The sequence below is a fragment of the Brachyhypopomus gauderio genome, chromosome 4 (assembly GCF_052324685.1).
Source record: "Brachyhypopomus gauderio isolate BG-103 chromosome 4, BGAUD_0.2, whole genome shotgun sequence".
NCBI lineage: Eukaryota > Metazoa > Chordata > Actinopteri > Gymnotiformes > Hypopomidae > Brachyhypopomus > Brachyhypopomus gauderio.
The window spans coordinates 32232098-32249835 of record NC_135214.1 but is presented as its reverse complement, the minus strand read 5'-3'; the positions used below and the strand labels follow the sequence as shown (position 1 = coordinate 32249835).

The following is a 17738-nucleotide window of genomic DNA, read 5'->3' as shown; positions in this document are numbered from 1 at the left end:
GCGATGCACGACGCCGACGACGGATCCTCCCGAAACGTGGGATACATGTTAACGTGGGATACATGTTAAACATGTTGCCCATTTCATTTCCCTTGTAATTGCATCAGTTAGCTAGTCAACCATAAGCGATCTTGGACATAGTTCCACATTAGTTGGGTTACACATTTTTAAACAGTCCACGACCCTCTATGGAGGCCTAGGTTGGGAGGCGTCGAGCCTGCTCGCTCTTTGGCCGAGGCTGGTGTACACGTCTGTGGTTTCGTATGCAGCCTACACGACTATCCTGTTCGTCCGGTATTATAACTCAGCTTTAACCTTCCTAAATCCTAAAATAAACCGACCTATGATAGCACAGGATTGTACTGCTGCGTCGCTCACGTGAATCGGACGAGTACGGAAAACGTGTACGTAATCTCAGTTTCAAACAGATCGTCTTTAGATTAGATGCATAAAATAGTGACGAAATCCGCTCGACGAATGCACAGAATTTGAGATACGGGGGGGTGATCGACCTAGAATCGAGTATTCTGATCACGTGGAGAAACAAAATATGTACGCAATAATTTACAACAGTGACACAAAACAAATTGTCCACAAACAAAAGCAATCAGACCAAGCATCAGAGAGCATGAGATAAACCTTTATTTCAAAGAACGAAATGTCTTTGTTGCTATGGCACGAAATGACAAGATGTAGATAGACGGTCCATCTCCGACCACTACCTGAGACAGGTACGTCCATGTTTTAAAAACCGTAACAAACTGTAATGTGATTGGCTGATAGACATGTGGAAATACATCGTCACCACCAGTTTGGTCGCGCGTCATAAAAACGTCATAGTGCATGATGCACCAATAACAGCTCTGCAGACATTACGTTGACATTACGTCATAACGTCGTCCAACGTGTCTCCTGCAGAAACAAATCCGCAATATTAATAACATAATAAAACCAGTATTTACAATAAAAACACAATTTTACTTTTTAACCACGTAATTGTGTAATGCTTTAAAACGTAGTGGTGAAACATTCCGAGTCTATAAAAACGACACAAGGAGACCTTGCCGGCTATCTGTCCTTTCCGCTGCGTAGATCGGTAGAAAGTGGGTCGTGCTGAATGGTTTGGTGCAGCATGAGAGCCAGCAGCCCCGCGCGGTTCGTCATGGCCGTTCTGACGTTTCGCTCCTGCTCGAACAACTCGTCCAACTTGTACCACTAGGGGGCAGACAAGCATTCCGTGGGAGAACACGGAATCGGATTAATGAACAATGTGGCTGTGCTTGTGCAGGAGTCTGTTTCAAGGTGTGTGTGTGTGTGTGTGTGTGTGTGTGTGTGTGTGTGCGCATGGGTGTAGAGCTTTAAATAGTTACTAAACACTATTTTAAATGGTATTGTTACATGTTTCTTAAAACCACTGTTTTAAAAGCTCTATTATATATAAAGCTTTTGATTATGTCAAATTAAACTTGGTGAACGTATGTAAGCTGAAATGGAAATAGAGCAAAATGTTTACAGATACATAATACATGTAGACATGTAAATAATTATTAGTGTCCTGTAAGTTTGCGATTATCACAGGCTTTATTTAAAGATCTCTGCAGGGTTTGCCATGTCCCGTAGAACAACAGACACATCTACATGTGGCCTTTTCTTAAACATTTATGGTAAAGAATGGACCTTTAATTAAAAACTCCCACATAGTCCCCCATCACCTTCTGTATGATCTCACAGCCGTTTTCAGTGTGTGGTAATCGTGTGTAATCTGTACAGCTCCATTGCTGCCATTCAACCATCCTTTGTAGTCGGCTGGCTGACTGTAACTCAGTAGTTCCCAAACTTTTTCTATCATTCCCCACCTCAGATGAAGGGGAAATTCCATGCCCCACCTGTCCCATATCACCCAAACAAAATAGTAATAAAATACCAATGGGGGGTGGCAAACATAATCTGTTGACCGGGGGGGCCGGTACAAATTCATTAAAGGGCCGACTCTAGCCCTGGTTCACACTGTGCCACAGACATTTTAAACATCCGGGGCTTATGCAAAATGAACAGGCATTAAAACGACAGGCTTAAAAAGGTTATTTTCTTCCAATTGCTTGCGCCCCACTAGTGGGGTGTGCCCCACACTTTGAGAAACACTGCTGTAAATGAATCCTGAACCCCGTAAGCACTCAGCCTATAATACTTACGCAAACATCTCCTGCCCCATTTAAAAAAGTATTTATTTTAAACAGGTAATTTAAGACAGGGGCCACTAAATATGAAAGAAATGTACAAAATACAAGTTAACATTAGCCAAACAACATACTATCTAGCCCAAAAAACGACCGGCAGCCTAGAGGCAGATTCGGAACGCAGGGGTATGTAGGCAGCTGAGTGTACATGCAGTGTAAGGTCAGCGTGAGCAGGTGGGGGGGCAGACTGACCACGCGGACCCGCTCCAGGTCCACCTCCGCTCTGCGCAGCTTCTCCCAGCAGTAGTGCTTGTTGCACTTGCGTTTCGACACCCGGCAGTACTCGCCCGTGGGCTCGAAGACGTCCCGCACCAGAGGACACCCGCACACCTCGTCCGCCGGGACCTGCAAGTAGTGTGCAACCGCGGCGAGGCTGTGTTAGGCAGACACCGTGGTGACCGGGGCATGAACCTTTGTGGATAACGGCAGCTGGGGTGAGTTCGGAGAGTGACCGGAGGGATGTACAGACCCACCTTGGGATCTCGGGAGTGTTCGGGACAGAGAACTTGAAGCCTCTTGCAGTACGTTTTGCTTTGAGGATTATACACGTCACAGAACAGCCGTGTCGCCCTGCAAAAATACAATGATCCTCAAAAAATGCCTCATCACAGTTTGTTATAGTATTAATTTTATCAAGAAGACACCTTGACCCGAAGAACTTAACACTGATGACAAACTAATCAGTTTTCACTCACCCCTCTATGCGTGTGGGATACATAGAACCAAAAGATGTCTGACTCTCATACTGTTGCCATGGAAAACAAAGATTCACAATCAGAAGAATTTAAGATGTCAGATTTTAATGTTACATTAGGGGTGGAAAATATGTAAAAGATACTTGAATACGTATATTTCAGTTCACAGTACTTGAAGACATTTTCGCTATACACAATATTTAGTATTTCAGACTATGCATCAACAAAACAGTAATGATTTTAAAAGTAATAATATAATGGACTTATTAATATAAGTACTGTGGACTTTTAATTTTACTGTGACACCACTGGGTGTTAATTACAGGCTATTACTAATCTAAACCTCTCATATTATCAAACGTTAGACAGTCTAAATTATGAATATCAGTAGAGTGTCATTAGATAATTGTCACAATAATAAAAGCATATTAATATGTTGTCCAGTTGACAATATTATGGTAATGTTCACAAGTAATATACAAAGCACAGGAATGATGCAACAGTAAAACTCACCTTTGCATAACATCTCTCCATGTGACGCAGTGCCACCTTAGGGTTCACTGGGTGACTGCAGGACACACAGAAGATCTGGAGGTCTGTGTCGTCATCTCCCTCGTTTACCTGCACAGGCCAAGAGTCCAAACACTCAGGACAGAATGATGCATCTGCAGGTGTTAAGCAAGCACAGCACAAAACAAGACATTCTGCGGCACCCACAGACCATCAGAACACAGCTCCTTCAGCTCCAGCAAGCCACTCAAATGCATTTCCACTGATCATAAGAGTGGCATACTCCCTACTGCCCAGACCTTGCTGCAGGGAACATGCCAATCCTACAGACCTATACATCGATCAAACAGTAATTATTGTTGCAAAGGTGATGCCCTCTAACCTCTTCGTCATGTTGCACGACCTGCTGCTTTGCTTTAGCGATGATGCCCTCCAGTTCGTGAAAGCGCTTCTCCATGTCGGTGAGCCGCAGGCGGGCCAGCTGCTGCTCACGGCGGATGCGTTCTAGAAGCTTCTTTCCCTGCTCCTCAGCGATGCATGGGCTCTGCTGCCACTGCTGGATGCGCTGAGGGAGGATCTCATAGATCCGACTGAGGAGGAAAGACGGAAAGATCTGTTCGGACATCAGCTAGCCTTTATGACATCATGACAGTGTCATAATGGGCTTATTATGATGCACAGATGTTGGTTGGCTGTGGGTTGTAGTAGCTTTAAAATGAGCATGGTACAACAGAGAAATTAGAGAGTGTCACATAAAACAGAATAATGAAGTTACTAAACAAAAAAATAAATAAATCAACACTAGAAAAGTCAGAGGCAGACAATTTTATGATTCTCAACACTTATTTCACGTCACAAAACAGAGCTCTTAGGGGACGTATGATGTGATGTGCAGTCAATGGGTTTTATGATGACATGGAGTTATGACAAGGTAGCATCGCGAGGTATCACAAGTACACAGATGCTTACTTGGCGGCGAGCTTCATGCCGCAGTCGTCTGAGCAGTACTTGGAGTTCGGCCGTGCTGCCGCCACACAGCTCGGCCCGAGACACTGCCTGGTTCCGCCACTGTCTCGGGGCTCAGACCTCTCGCTGTGCCTCACCTTGTCCCGGTGTTTCTGTTTCGGCTTGTGCTTGCGAGACTTGTTCTCCTCTTTCTGATGAAATGATAAAGGAGGAAATTTACCTCTGAAATAAAATACCAATCTGGAAATATGGTAACAGAATAACTGCTTTACATTTACAGCATGAAATTTTCTGTGAATTTCTCAAGGCCACTGTTAGACTCTAAAATCCCGTCTTTGTGCTCATATGCCCAGAAGCTGTTGGGCATGATGGTGTTAAAATGGTGTAGATGGTGTCTAAGCAAGTGTCGTTAATTCACCTTTTTCTCTGAGCGCTTTTCCCTCCTCTTCACGTGTTTCACCTTCACGGCTCTTTTTCGCATGGCTGGATCGAGGATCAGACCATCATCATCATCACTGTTCCAGCCCTTAAAGAGCACACCAACAATGTCTGACACCATGCCCACGTGAGCCTGGAATTCTAGTACTACAAGAACTGTAATCAGTATGTCTGGAATATCGCATCAAGTGGAATTATGTAAAAGATATAGTAATTCAGAAGTGCAATGCCTAATGTGTAACCAAGAAGATGTGGGGTAAAAGCTCTTAGCAGCATTAAAACAAGACAGAGTTTGAGTTTTTAAATGCATAGGAAGTCAGCAGCACCTAGGCTTGCGGCGTGGTGTTAGTGTGAGATCACATGCGTACGTGGTCTTCGTATCTGCCGGCGCGGTACTGCTGGTAGAGCTCCATCTCGCTCTCGCTGTACTCGTCCGACAGGGTGCCGTCCTGATGGAGCAGCTCCATCTCTTTAGATGAGGAGTACTCGTCATCCTTCACGCGCAACATTTTCTGCAGCGCAAACCGACACAAACCCGTTCACACCCGATCTAAAAGGGGTTTAGCACTGAGCAGAGACACATGAACGTGTCTGAACAGATACCCGGCCGCACGGCCATCATTCCGGACCGAACCCATTTTTCAGTAGCAGTTCTCTGAAGCTTTCAACTTAGTTGGCTGAAATACTGATATTCATCTTTTTTCAAACTAAATGCGATATAGTAGAAGCCCTGAATGGTCTGTACATTAATATTTTCTTTTTTAATTTATCAAAGTGAATCATCATGTCTGACAAATGTTTGAATGTAGTAAAAATTAAATTTCTATTTTAACACAAAACAGATGGCTGAATGTGATTTAAATGTGATGGGTAAACGTGAAGTGGGCTCAGGGTTGGTGTTATATCCTGACACCATTAAAACTCACACTGACCACTTCATAAATGTTAAACTGACATTGTATGGTCACACGGTCCAAAGCCAGTGAGTTGTGCAGACTCACCCGGGCACGCACTTCACACTGCCGGAGCCGGCACTTTTGCCTGATCTTGTTGGGTCCGCCGAACTTCTTCATGTCCTTACAGAAGTCGCACTGCGCGCAGTCCTCCGTCCGCCTGCACGGCTCGCACTCCCCACACATGCGTGCCGATCGCTTAATCTGCACACAGAGTATTCCTCAACACCACAGCTGCTCCAGAGGTGTCCTCCTTCACAGTGAAGGGTTAGGTATGGCACAGACTTTCGTCTGCAGTGTTTACCCGTGAACCGCGCCGACGATCAACTTTAAAATCTGGTGTGTCGAGGTCAAGTTGCTTCTCCATTCCGTCTGACTCCACGTCTTTCTCCCGACACTTCTTAAATCGATATTTGATCTCTAAAGAGTCGTCTTTACCTAGGACAGCAGATTTGAAGGTTTGAAAAGCGCATATCTCATCCAAAAAAAGAGAAAAAGTCCATTTTGATTATGCTAAAACAACACATAACATACTCACTGCGACATTTCTCACAATACCACACTCTAATAGATTTAGCCATTTTCTCTGATATGTTTATGCAGTCGCCATGAAACCACTCGTTGCAGCTGTCACAACCACTACATGAAAAGAGAGTCATTTTACTGGAGACCTATTGCATTCTGCCTTTTGATTTATTAGAAACGTTAACGTTAGACAAAGCTGCGATGGACAATTTGTCGTTCCAATGAAAACATAAAGAAATGCGTTTCTCGAGTTCTTACATCATGAAGCAGTTGATGTCTGGCTTGCGACACACGCAGTAAACCGGTGCGTTCCCTCGGGTCATACCCATCTCTGGTCCGGACGGCTGCTCAAAGTCTGATACCTCGCTATCCTAGTGGAGAAAGAGTTTATCCAATTCGAGTTTAAGGTTACAGAAAACTCCAGAACAGATTAACAAAAATGACATTTAGACGACTATTATTGTGAAGTGTTTAACAATAGTTAATATCTCCCACTGGTTGATATCTTGCAGCAGGCTAGTAGACCACATACACTATGGCCTTAGTTTATATGGTCACATCTAGCTACCCAGACCAAATAGGCTTTTGCGACAAATACCTACCATGTTTTGTTTATTACTAGGCAGAAGTCAAAATAAGCTGCAGAGCAGACGGATAGGATGAAATGTTGGAGAAGTCTAATATTAGATTTAAAAAATTGAGTCCTTCTGCTTTCTAATCATTGCAGGATCCCTATTGTGTTTACACAACGCTATGAAAACCCAAACTACTTCCGCTTCCTCCAGCGTTCTTCTTCGATAGCTATGGCACACCCGCCAACACTGCCACCTACTGGAGACTAATTAGTCTGGCACGCAATAGGTGATTTTAGGAACAAGTGTGCTGGACTCTAGATGACTGTAGTGTAACTGGAGTGATTGTTCTTGCATCACACTGGAGATATGTTGTAGGCTTCAGATGGTTTATTTCACTTATTAAAAGCAAAAAATTATAGCAAATCAGTAACATCATATCTCAGAAATCTGATTTTGGTTCTTTTCTTCTTGTTGTTTAACCAACACTGCATTTAGAGTTCAATACACAAGGTAAATAAATAAATGGCACTTTTCTCTCATTTAACAGCTCGAGATATTAAAAACAAACAAACATTCGCATTGCGGTTTCTGTTGAATATATCTAGTTGCTCGTGGATTTGTCGCATAAAAATATCCGAAATATCCGTTGGTCTTCACTCCTTAGGTCAGGGGTGGCCAACCCGTCATAGACCAAGAGCCACTTTTCTTACTGTGTTACGGCAAAGAGCCACATCGTACATGGGCGAGTGTAATCTGTTGAGCGGGGGGGGGGGGGGGGGGGGGGTGGCGAGTGTAAATTATTAGCTGTGAAGACAGTCAAATGCGTGTTTTCCATTACGCCGGTTTTAAAAGTATTAGCGGCTCGCTAGGCTTGTAAACTAACCGCGCACCACGAAAATGTAGCAGTGTGTCACCCCGTTTGTGCAGGTGAGCCCGCGGACCTGCTGGGGAGCCGCATGAAACCAGGCAAAGAGCCGCATGCGGCTCGCGAGCCGCGGGTTGGCCACCCCTGCCTTAGGTTATGCATGTGTGGTTTGTTAGTTTACAGTCGTTTAGTTTAGTCTTCAGTACAGTGGTTTTACTAGCTTTTTGAAACGTAACTGGCTCTCAAAGAGACACATTATAAACAACGTTTGCCTATATATTTCGCTTTCAATTGGGGTGAGGGTAAAAAGTCTGAATATTTGACAGGACACAAAAGTCTTTGTTAATATTGTATCTAAGCCGAAGACCAATAGTTTGGACGAACCAAACGTGTGTGGAGGTTTATGCGGATCCCCTGCTGGAGAGGAAGGGAAAAGCGCAGCAGCTCGTCCTGAAGTTCCCGTCACACGTGTTAGTTTTGCGCCTGTCTGTGCAGCGGACGGAGACGAGCGCAGAGTCACTGGGTGCGCTGGATAAATACAGCGCAAAGTTCTGCGTCTACACTTCTTTGACAGCTAGTCTCGATATCAAACAAAATTGAATCTCCTGGAATAAGACTGGCGGTGCTCAAGTCAAGGTCAGTGTCTGTTTTAATCTGGGTTTCTATTGACAATAGTTGTAAAGAACGAAAAACCGGTCACATCATTTCAATATTACTGTCTACATTTAACTCAGCCGTAATCGTTAATAAAAGTAAGTAATACTTTGGCACTCATTACTGGTGTGAGGCTTTAATGAAAACGACAAGAGTTTTGACAGTTATTTTGTATTAAGTTTCTGTGACGGTTGTGTATAAATTGCCTCCAGCAGACTAGAAGATGGGTCGTTAAGAAGTATTCACTGTTTCATGCTCAACGATCACACTTTCACACAGATCACAAAATCCTATTTTATTTCATTCTGAAGTTAAGCTTTTTTCTCTGTACAAAGTAATACCAAAATTACATATCATCATTTCAAGAACAACAAAACAATACAGAAACAAAACATCAAAATCTAATTTCTAGGAGTATCTTTTGGATTATATATACATCGTAAATCTTTCTAAAGTGTTTTAAATAAAGCCCGCACTGTGTGTGCTATATTCACCTTATTTTGTAAAATGTGAATGACTGCAGATTGTGAAAGTAAGACCCCCATAACTTCCTCTAATGAGAAGCTATCCTCGTGGTTCAGGAGTCTACAGCGGTTCCTCTCAAAGAGGGGAGGTTCGGCCTTCAGGAATTACTCAGTATCATTTCCATTTAAACTTGTCATGAACCCGTGGATACAGATTCATACATGGATCCATAATATATCTTCCAAAATTGATTTCTACAAAGATAACAATGTCACAGTTGTTATGTGTATTATACGTGGTATATTTTAATAATATTTATAATTATTTCAACCAGTCTGGTCATCATTTAATATTACCTTGATATGATCCTGATCACTGTTCATAAAAGACACTCTAAAATAACAGTTGTGTCATGTTTTTGTAACTAAGAGAACATGAGTCATGTGATTAGATAAAATAATAACAGTCATCCCTGCCAAAGTATCACATTGACCTTGTTTTTGAGAAAGACTCTCTAAATATTCCAAACACACCAGTACAATCTTATACTCAAAGTTCAGTATCTATTGTCTGTGGACTCTGAGGACGGAACGGTGTCCTGTTAATCAGTCCATCGTCTTCTCCTTGTCTCATCAGACACATTAACGGACGTCTCATAAGGAGACATAAGCCATGGAAGTCCAACATCAGGACGAAGGATCAGACAGCGGCCCTGACCAGACCAAGAGCGGCCAGCCCCACAGAGGGCATGTCCCCCACTCGGAGTGCACAGCTGCAACAGGAGACGCTACAGGTGAGGTCAGAGGTCAGAACGGGTTTCAGCACTCCATGAGATGGAAAAGCTCAGGAAAACTGCATTTGTCAGTGGTTCAGTAGTATGCTATCATTCAGTGTAAGCCATGTTAGCTATTTTTGTGTCTAGGGTTTCTTTGAAACTTTTTATTCTCTGTTTAGTTTTGATAAAATCAGAAATATTTGTGGGGTATGTAAGGGTCCCATGTTCTATTAGTAAAACCAATGCCACTCCTGGGAGGTTAAAGTGTTGTTTTGACAGGTTTTGCCATGGTTGTTTGAAGCAGATCATGTACCACATTTTAAAGCAACAGAGACAGAAAAAAAGTAAAGTACAGAAATGTAAACTACAGAAACTAGAGAAAGTAAACTGCTACGTTGCTTTTCACCATGTGGTGCTTTCAAGAGTTCAAAACTAAATTCAAAGTGCATATAACCACATGATCGTAGCTGAATTTCCATCAAGCCTCTGCAGGAATGGTGCCCCACTCGGCCACACCCCCTGCTGGGCTCTGGAGATGTGGCTTTAATCAGTTCTGGAGACTGATGTATCTCTTGAAGATGTGGTGTGGATTGATTAGAGTTCTCAGTGAAAGTATGACCACTTTAGCTTGTGTGTACAACACAAGCTGGCTGGCAAAGGTGTACTAACATTACACATATAATGTTGCAAGCAGCCTAGAACAGTTAGCTGGCTGACTTTCTCAAGGTTATAAAGAACGGCAGGCGGACAAAACATATCTTGAACTTGTCTTGAACCTGTGTTGCACCACATGCTGCTTTTTACGTCAGCTGCTTATCAATGACAAAAAAAACCTTCTGTAAATTCAGCAACTCCATGGCCAGGTTGACTCGCACTTCCTAATTGATCTTTCATTAGCATCAATGGCTTTGTTTCATGTTCACTGACATCTTTATGGGTGAGTGTCCAACACCATTTACATCCACGTCCCTAAGTGACTGGACAACGATTTCAGCAAGACTCCTGCACGCTCGTAAAGGAGCTGCAGTAAAGGTAATGGGCTCATAAAACCGCTCTAATGCTCTTAGTACTGCGTTTTAAGGCCTGACAGTGATGCAGAGGATAGTGGATACATTTACTTCTGCCTACTAAATGTAGCAATTAACTGTTAAAAAGCAAATAATAATAACAACAATAATAATAATAATAATAATTATTATTATTTCCATCGTTTTTATTTAACAAAGAGCTTTACAGAATAGAAAGAAGTTGATAAATAATATAAAAATAAATGAAAGATTAAATGCTAAATTAGTTAAGATATAAAAAAAAACAGTGTAGTATCTTGTAGCAAGCTGAACCAAAAGAGGTTCAATGATAGGTTCAAATAATACAATGCAATTAAAGCTCTGCGATTCAGTCTGCCACATTTTACACATCAAAGTAATAAAAATAATATTTCCGTATTGCATTTTTTCCCCACTGGAAAAAGTTATAGACCCATAAATGGAACAGGGATATTTTTTTTGATTGACAGATCTTCTATCAGCAGAGATTCCATGTTTCAATGGAACTGGCCAGTGTGAAAGTGAGGTATCTTTGACAGACATTGTCATCGCTAACATGGATGCCGTGCTGCTACCTGAACATATCCCAGAGATCCCCCACACTACAGAGAAAGGTACCAGTACTTATGGAACATAAACAGCTAAACAGAACTGAATCCCAGACCTGACCCATTGGGGGAGAAAATATCTATTGAGTATCTACTGACTGAGAGATCCTTTTCCCTCTATTTCAGAGTCTCCTGTGCACCTGAGTGGCCCCAGTCCCCAAAACTCAGTGACCAATGGATCATCACCAATCTGCACACCCCCTGCTCTCTCTGCAGGTCAAAGGGCACCTTACTCTGCACACAACTCCAAGTGTAACGGGCACCCTCAGCCCTGCGATAAGCACCCCGCATCCACCTCCAAAAGCCAGAGCGTGAAAACCAACGTCAACGCCACACAGATACAGGAAGCAGCAGATGGTGGTGAGGAGACAAATATAATCGTAGAACCTCTGAGATACTGCTTTAACGTCCATGTCTACAACAGGGGACAGATGAGGTTTCAAAGTTTAGCCCCTGCGTAGGCCTGCGTAGGTGTTGAAGAATGGGGAATAATCTAAAAAAAAGTGCAGAGCTTTCAGCCCCCGGCGAGGGGACAGGGACTTTCACTGCTCTCTGCTGTGAGCAACACTCCTTTATTGTTCAAATCATGTGTGTTTGATCAGTGGCCCTCCAAACTGGACCGGTGGGACTGAAGTGTATCAAGTATGACTGTGTTTAAACTGGCGGATAGCGCGTTAGAAAGAGAGCCACCCCCACAGGAAGGCAGCAGTAAACCCGCGTGAGGCCTTATCTTTGGCCTGCAGCGCTCAGGGCTTGGGGCCTTATCTGTGTGTCTCATGCACCCCTGGCACTCTAGTGATGGTCTCCCTTAGATGACACAGTCACTGCGTGGCACTCACCATTTGAATTGTGAATGTGTGTGTGTGTGCAGGAGTTTTTGTGTGTGTTGATCATCTGGAACATCCCGACTTTGCGTTAATGCAGTGGACGTCGAAAAATGTGTCATAGGGTAAAAATGGTGTATAGGACAAAGATGTGTGTGTGTGTTCATGCATATGTCTGTTGTGTTGCATGTATGTGTGTGCACATGCATGTAATATGGGTGTGTTGTGTCGTGTGTGTGTGTGTGTTTCCAGACTGCTGCGTACACTGCGTCCTGGCCTGCCTCTTCTGTGAAGTGTTGGCGGTGTGCTCAGCGCTGGCCCAGTGTCTGGCCTGTGGGTTGGAGTGTGATGCTCTGTGCTGCTGTGCGGAGGCAGGTGGGGGTCTGGCCTGCTGCACCGAGGACCCCTGCTCCACCCTGCTGGACTGTGCCATCCTTGAGGACTGCTGCCAGTCCTCCGACTGCCTGGAGATGTGTCTGGACTGCTGCTCCATCTGCTTCCCCACTTAGAGACCCGTGCAGCCGATGACACAAGGGTTAGAGCCAATGGTGGCACGCATGCCCAAACGCTTCATGGAGGTCAAAGGTTACGGGATGTGTCACAATGCCATGATGTTGAAATTCCGTTGCCATTGGTGTTTGTTCCCTAGGCGAGGGAGAGGTTAGTGGCGAACATCAAACTGTGATTGCTCTATATAAAATGGCGTAAACATTTTAAATGATTTAATCCAGTGAAGAACCAGAGGTATACTGCCAAATGACTAAAGGGGCTGGAAGCTTCATGCTTACTGTATTTAAAACGTTCAAGTTCATATCTGTGAAAGGTGACAGGTGTGATTTTTGGACAGTCATCGGTTATCTCTAACATGCCTAATTGGGCCTTTATTTTTTTTAGATTGTTTTGTTTTTTGTTCCTTAAGAGTTGAGCACATTTGCACTTGAAACCACAGTGGCCAAATTCACCACTTTGATCATGACAATGGCGGCCAAATCTGGCTGTAATCTGATTTATTTGAGACTTTTAAGCACAGACCTGTATAGGGACTCTCGCTCTATCCCAGATTAAATGTAGGGGCACCTTTTAATCCCAGATCTAAATGGGGTCCTATATAATTTTAATGCTTTGGAATTGATCATAATGCAAAACTAATAGGAATTCAAAGGCTGAACCTGCCACAAGCAAGACCACTGTTCCGTTTCCAGATATCGAACACAGCGTATGAACTACATATTGTGATCTGTAATGATCTCTGGACAACAGAAGGCGTCATCGGACTGCATTAGCTTATTATAACATCTGATTCTGTGTTTTTTTTTTGTATTTTGCATAAAATGAAGTAAAGGAGCTTTGGTTTTCATGTCTTACTCGTGCTCTGCACATTTTGACTTTATTCTTGAACTTCAACCCTTCGCCACTGCTGTCCACGCCTCATCTTTGCATTTAGCGTTTCGGCTACGGGTGTGAAGCTCTTAGTTTGAGGGCTTGTTTCTCTGCCAAACACACATGAAGCTATTATCCAAGGCCTGGAGGTGAAGGCCATGCGCACTCATAAACACTGTGTGTGTGTGTGTGTGTGTGTCCTGGCAGTAGCTCATGTGTCCGGAAGCCTGATGAGTCCAGCCCTGAAAACGATGCAAAAATAACTGGCCTGGGTGACCATATCAAATGGTTGCATATTCCTCTGGGCATGTAGAATTTCGCAGTCTTCCTCCAGCTGGCTACGCCCTGAGGCTGGTCTTGTGTGTGTGTGTGTGTGTGTGTGTGTGTGTGTGTGTGTGTGTAGTGGGCTCAGTACACAAAGGCTGATGGACAAAAAAGGGGGGGGGGGTGTTAGAACTGATGAACGCCACCCAAAAACTACATACTGAAATAAAGCTAGGGGTTTCTCTTGGTCCACGTTAGCATTGAAGGGCCGCTCAGTGGTTTTGGGGCTAACTCATGGGTTAAAGCAAGAAATTTTCATTTGACTGAAAAATTTTTCCTGGCAAAAGACAATGCCAGCAATTACTGAAAATGTAGTGTAGTTGGGACACAGCCTCTTTTGCCTAATTCTACACAATAAACACATTTATAAAGTATATTTATCTAAACAGCCTGTGTAAGGAGAGAAGAGAGAATGAACACCTGAGCAATAAATGTACATAAATGTTTATATAATGGAGTTATCTGGGGGTCCTCTTCCAGAAAATTATTTAAAGATCAAGTCAAATTTAGTGAATCCTGGTGAGAGGTATGAAGCTCTCTTGTTTTTATCAGATTCACCATCGCAAAAACATAAGCCGTAAGATTACATGCTTTAAGTAGGTATGTTACAAAAAATTAACACCACTGGATAGAGCTTTTAAATACAAACAGAACAACACCATCCATGTTAAGCCTGGTTTAAGCCTTTATACTTGACGCAGCACGAGTGACGTGAGCAGTGCGAGGGTCCGCACGCCGAAAATGACGTAATCGCGGTGGCTCCACCCGTGCGCGAGAGCCTCACAGTTTTGTAACTTCGCGCGCACAGCGCTTCAGCGCAGTGAACCAAGTCATGTTTGCCGGGTTCATACACCTTTATAAGGTGGAATTAAAGCACTTGTACGTCACTTTCAAGGTCCATTTCAACGCGTTCTCAACGTTAAATTTAAGTTAAATATTTATACATATACTCGAAATGACTCGAAATAATTGGCTTTTTATCACATTATTTAATGGTGGTTTATTTTCAAAACGCCCAATCTTAACGTCTTCACGTTCTCTCATGTTTCGTCCTGGAATTACAAGAGGCTCGTATTTGTTAACGTAATAACTGTTCAGTCAGACAGATATTTGTTGTGAAACGAAGTAGTTACATTTTCAAGCATTTTAAAGTACTTTAGCCTAAATTCCAGCACTAATGCAACATTACAATTGGTCAGGTAAATGTTCATTCCCCTGTTTTGAGGGGTGTTTCTTTATACTACCACATATTGCTTCGGACTACACTGCAAAAAGAATGTGACGCAGCAAGTAGCCTCCGCCGTTCGCGCAGGTGTACAGAGTCGCGCGCTACGATCACGCCAGGCAGGAGGGGGTAAAAACTTTTCTACGTAACATCCGCAAATGACACCGGCGTCATCCATCCAGCGCTGATGTGCGCCAGTGAGAATCATATTTCGGCCACAAAACAGATAGCACGCGCGTGTGTTGTTTATTATGATTTGACGGATTTTTTCCCCAAAAAAATCAAATGACGGAAATCCGTCGTAGTGACGGAGAACTTTAACCCATGGGCTAACTGAGGGAGGACCCGATTGCTTTATTCACCCTGGTTTTGCATTGTTGTTCCTGCCAAATTCATTAACAGGGTCCTAGATTCACCTGCCAGTGGCATATTTTACATGCTGAAGCTTCTGGTGGAATAAAACGTTTAATCTGTATTCTTGAAGTGTCGTCAGATTATCACAAACTGAAGACTTAAAGCAAAATCCCCCACTCTAACTTGGAGCACTCCAGATGTTTGGGTAAGGGTTCTTATGTGAACCTAAGAAGAAAGCTTAAGGATTGAGGTCTATGAAACGAATCCTAACCTCCTTAAACAGGAAATGGGCCATGCTCCACTTTTCTCATGCAAGGACGCCCCCACCTGCTCCACGAGGCCCCAGGGTCCAGCGCCGCTCTGCTGGGGCTGTGACCTCTAAAACAGTTGGCAGAGTGATCGGTTTGGGAGGAAGAGGTGGTGACTCACATGAAGACATTCTCCCAGCACAGAAGCAGCAGGCTTGTGATTCCAGAGCACGGACCAGCCATAAAAACGCACTGAAATCAAGATGTTACTCCAAAAAGGACGTGTCTCACACATCTGTGCTTGGCTATCGCCTTGCAAGCATAAACTCTGAAAAAATACTCTGAAATGCACTGTTGTAAGTATGCATGGCTCATGTAAATGCCAGTGGGGTAAACGGGGCATCTGTGCAAACCAGCGGGAGCTTCTAACGGCCCGCTGGGCTCCTGCGTGGGCAGTGGGGCCAGACAGGAAGCAGAGGAAGTGACTGAGATGACAGTGGGGTCACCCCCAGCAGGACCCCGAGACAAGTCCAGTGCTCTACCCACACTGCACTTCAAAGCACCGGCGCAGTCCGGCATGGACAGGAAGTGACTTTGCAGTGTGGTCACACTCCCGGACAGCCCTCCACCCACACATACACACACACACATACATCACACATGGCTGCCTCAGCAAGACTGGCCAGAATCACTGCAGCTTCCAAATTTGGTATCAATACACATTTTTAATTACAGAAGTATAACATTGAATCTGGATCTAACTGCATGAAGTATAGTCAGTTGCCGGCATAGTCTGCCATGGGAAATGAGTTCAGCCCAGTTTGGAGTTCTGGACTAAGCTCAACAATCAGCCCTTTGGCCCTTCCTGAGCTGAAGCAGGTGTGCAGGAGTATGAAAATACACGAAATTGTGCAGATCATGCACTGGGTCTCATGACAGTTTGGTTACAAAGGCAATTACGCCCTGCTTTCCACTACGGAACTAAGCAGGTCTGAACGAGGCAGAATACTGACCGAGCAAAGCATTCACTGTTACGGAGGAAAACAACCCTGAGGCGTGTGTTCATGGCCGAGGAAGAACGCAGCGGTCAGGCTCAAACATCCCCCGCACCACCCACCTCGTGCGCACACTCTAGCGCCTCTGACAGACCACAGGCCACTCAGCATGAGCAGGAGATCTCTTCCCTATGCTGAAAGATTGAATTCAGGAGCACAAAACCGGAATGAACTGAGATGCATGATAGTTTTGCTACATCCAAAAGCATCACCTGAGGAGTTAAATTAGGGTTATAAAAGAGCAAGTTAACTTCACAGCTGTTTCTTTTTTCTTATATATATATGTGACGTCTCATTTAAACTAAGACAGATAATAACATAAGTTCAGACAGGCTTTCTGAAAGGAGGCATGGAATAAATTTTTCACTAGTTTCTTTTTTATTCTGGTAATCAAGATAATTTCTATCGGCTCCGACAGAGCTCAGCATCTCTTTGGTACAGAATAAATGCCTTCAACACAACACTCCTGCTTTAGTAACCAGCTCGACGTTAACCTGTTCTACCACCAGGTCGTGCCTCCTCAAAGCTCGCCCGGCAGGAAGTCGATTGAGCGGCTGTGCGTGGTGGCCGTGGTGACACCAAAAGTGCTCTGGGGGTGGACATGGCACTCTGGCCAAGACCAACACGGTGTGGCTCCAGGAGAAACCGGGCTTCACAGGACACAGTAACTGTGCGTTCACACCGAAAGCGACGAGAGCGACACGGCGACCGGAAGTCATTCATTTTCAATGAGAGTGAGCGACACCCAGCGACGCGACGCGAAGTGAGCGATTCGAGCGACGCGAACAAGCTTGGCTCAACTTTATGCAAATGAGCAGTGACGCGCGGCGGCGACTACTAATCAGAAAGTATGTTTGCACCCTCCTCCGAAACCGCACCTCTGACTTTGGTTCCTACTGATTATTTGTTCCGATTGCAAAATGGAGGAGAGATTAATAGTGGCTGTCTCTGGATGTCCCGCACTTTACGATGTTTATTTTTGGTACACCTGGATACTGTTCATTTGTTAAAAAACA

The 17738-nt window shown here is 44.0% G+C and overlaps 2 protein-coding genes across 7 annotated transcripts; one reads left to right on the top strand and one right to left on the bottom strand.

The window, feature by feature from the left end:
* Positions 1-624: 624 nt before the first annotated feature.
* On the bottom strand, positions 625-7102 carry cxxc1a (CXXC finger protein 1a). Of its 2 annotated transcripts, none has more exons than XM_077004031.1 (15): positions 6927-7102; positions 6583-6695; positions 6338-6438; positions 6104-6237; positions 5848-6003; positions 5215-5358; positions 4827-4934; positions 4412-4599; positions 3825-4032; positions 3446-3553; positions 2933-2982; positions 2711-2807; positions 2430-2582; positions 1061-1215; positions 625-912 (listed from the first exon to the last, which is right to left on the bottom strand). In XM_077004031.1, exons 1-14 carry the CDS (start codon positions 6927-6929, stop codon positions 1069-1071), a joined length of 1710 nt encoding a protein of 569 aa, XP_076860146.1. In that variant the 5' UTR covers positions 6930-7102; the 3' UTR covers positions 625-912; positions 1061-1068. The 2 variants fall into 2 exon arrangements, with proteins under 2 accessions (XP_076860146.1, XP_076860147.1); XM_077004032.1 differs by having other exon boundaries at positions 1066-1215.
* Positions 7103-7726: 624 nt separating this feature from the next.
* Positions 7727-13500, top strand: LOC143513061 (myoD family inhibitor domain-containing protein). 5 transcript variants are annotated; one of them, XM_077004020.1, is made up of 5 exons: positions 7727-8400; positions 9520-9676; positions 11244-11318; positions 11439-11672; positions 12389-13500. In XM_077004020.1, the coding sequence occupies exons 2-5, from the start codon at positions 9556-9558 to the stop codon at positions 12643-12645; spliced, it is 687 nt and encodes a 228-aa protein (XP_076860135.1). In that variant the 5' UTR covers positions 7727-8400; positions 9520-9555; the 3' UTR covers positions 12646-13500. The 5 variants fall into 5 exon arrangements, with proteins under 5 accessions (XP_076860135.1, XP_076860134.1, XP_076860133.1 ...); XM_077004019.1 differs by having other exon boundaries at positions 7728-8400; positions 11190-11318; XM_077004018.1 differs by having other exon boundaries at positions 7728-8400; positions 11187-11318.
* Positions 13501-17738: the final 4238 nt, after the last annotated feature.

What these genes read in the sequence shown, in the direction of transcription:
- cxxc1a (XM_077004031.1), bottom strand. An exon ending in AAAAGCGCTCAGAGAAAAAG is followed by an intron (nt 4,600 to 4,826) that starts GTGAATTAACGA and finishes TCATTTCATCAG; the next exon opens with AAAGAGGAGAACAAGTCTCG. An exon ending in AACACTCCCGAGATCCCAAG is followed by an intron (nt 2,583 to 2,710) that starts GTGGGTCTGTAC and finishes CACTACTTGCAG; the next exon opens with GTCCCGGCGGACGAGGTGTG.
- LOC143513061 (XM_077004017.1), top strand. Translation starts at nt 9,556, where the DNA reads ATGGAAGTCCAACATCAGGACGAAGGATCAGACAGCGGCCCTGACCAG. An exon ending in TGCAACAGGAGACGCTACAG is followed by an intron (nt 9,677 to 11,174) that starts GTGAGGTCAGAG and finishes TTTGATTGACAG; the next exon opens with ATCTTCTATCAGCAGAGATT. An exon ending in ACAGGAAGCAGCAGATGGTG is followed by an intron (nt 11,673 to 12,388) that starts GTGAGGAGACAA and finishes GTGTGTTTCCAG; the next exon opens with ACTGCTGCGTACACTGCGTC.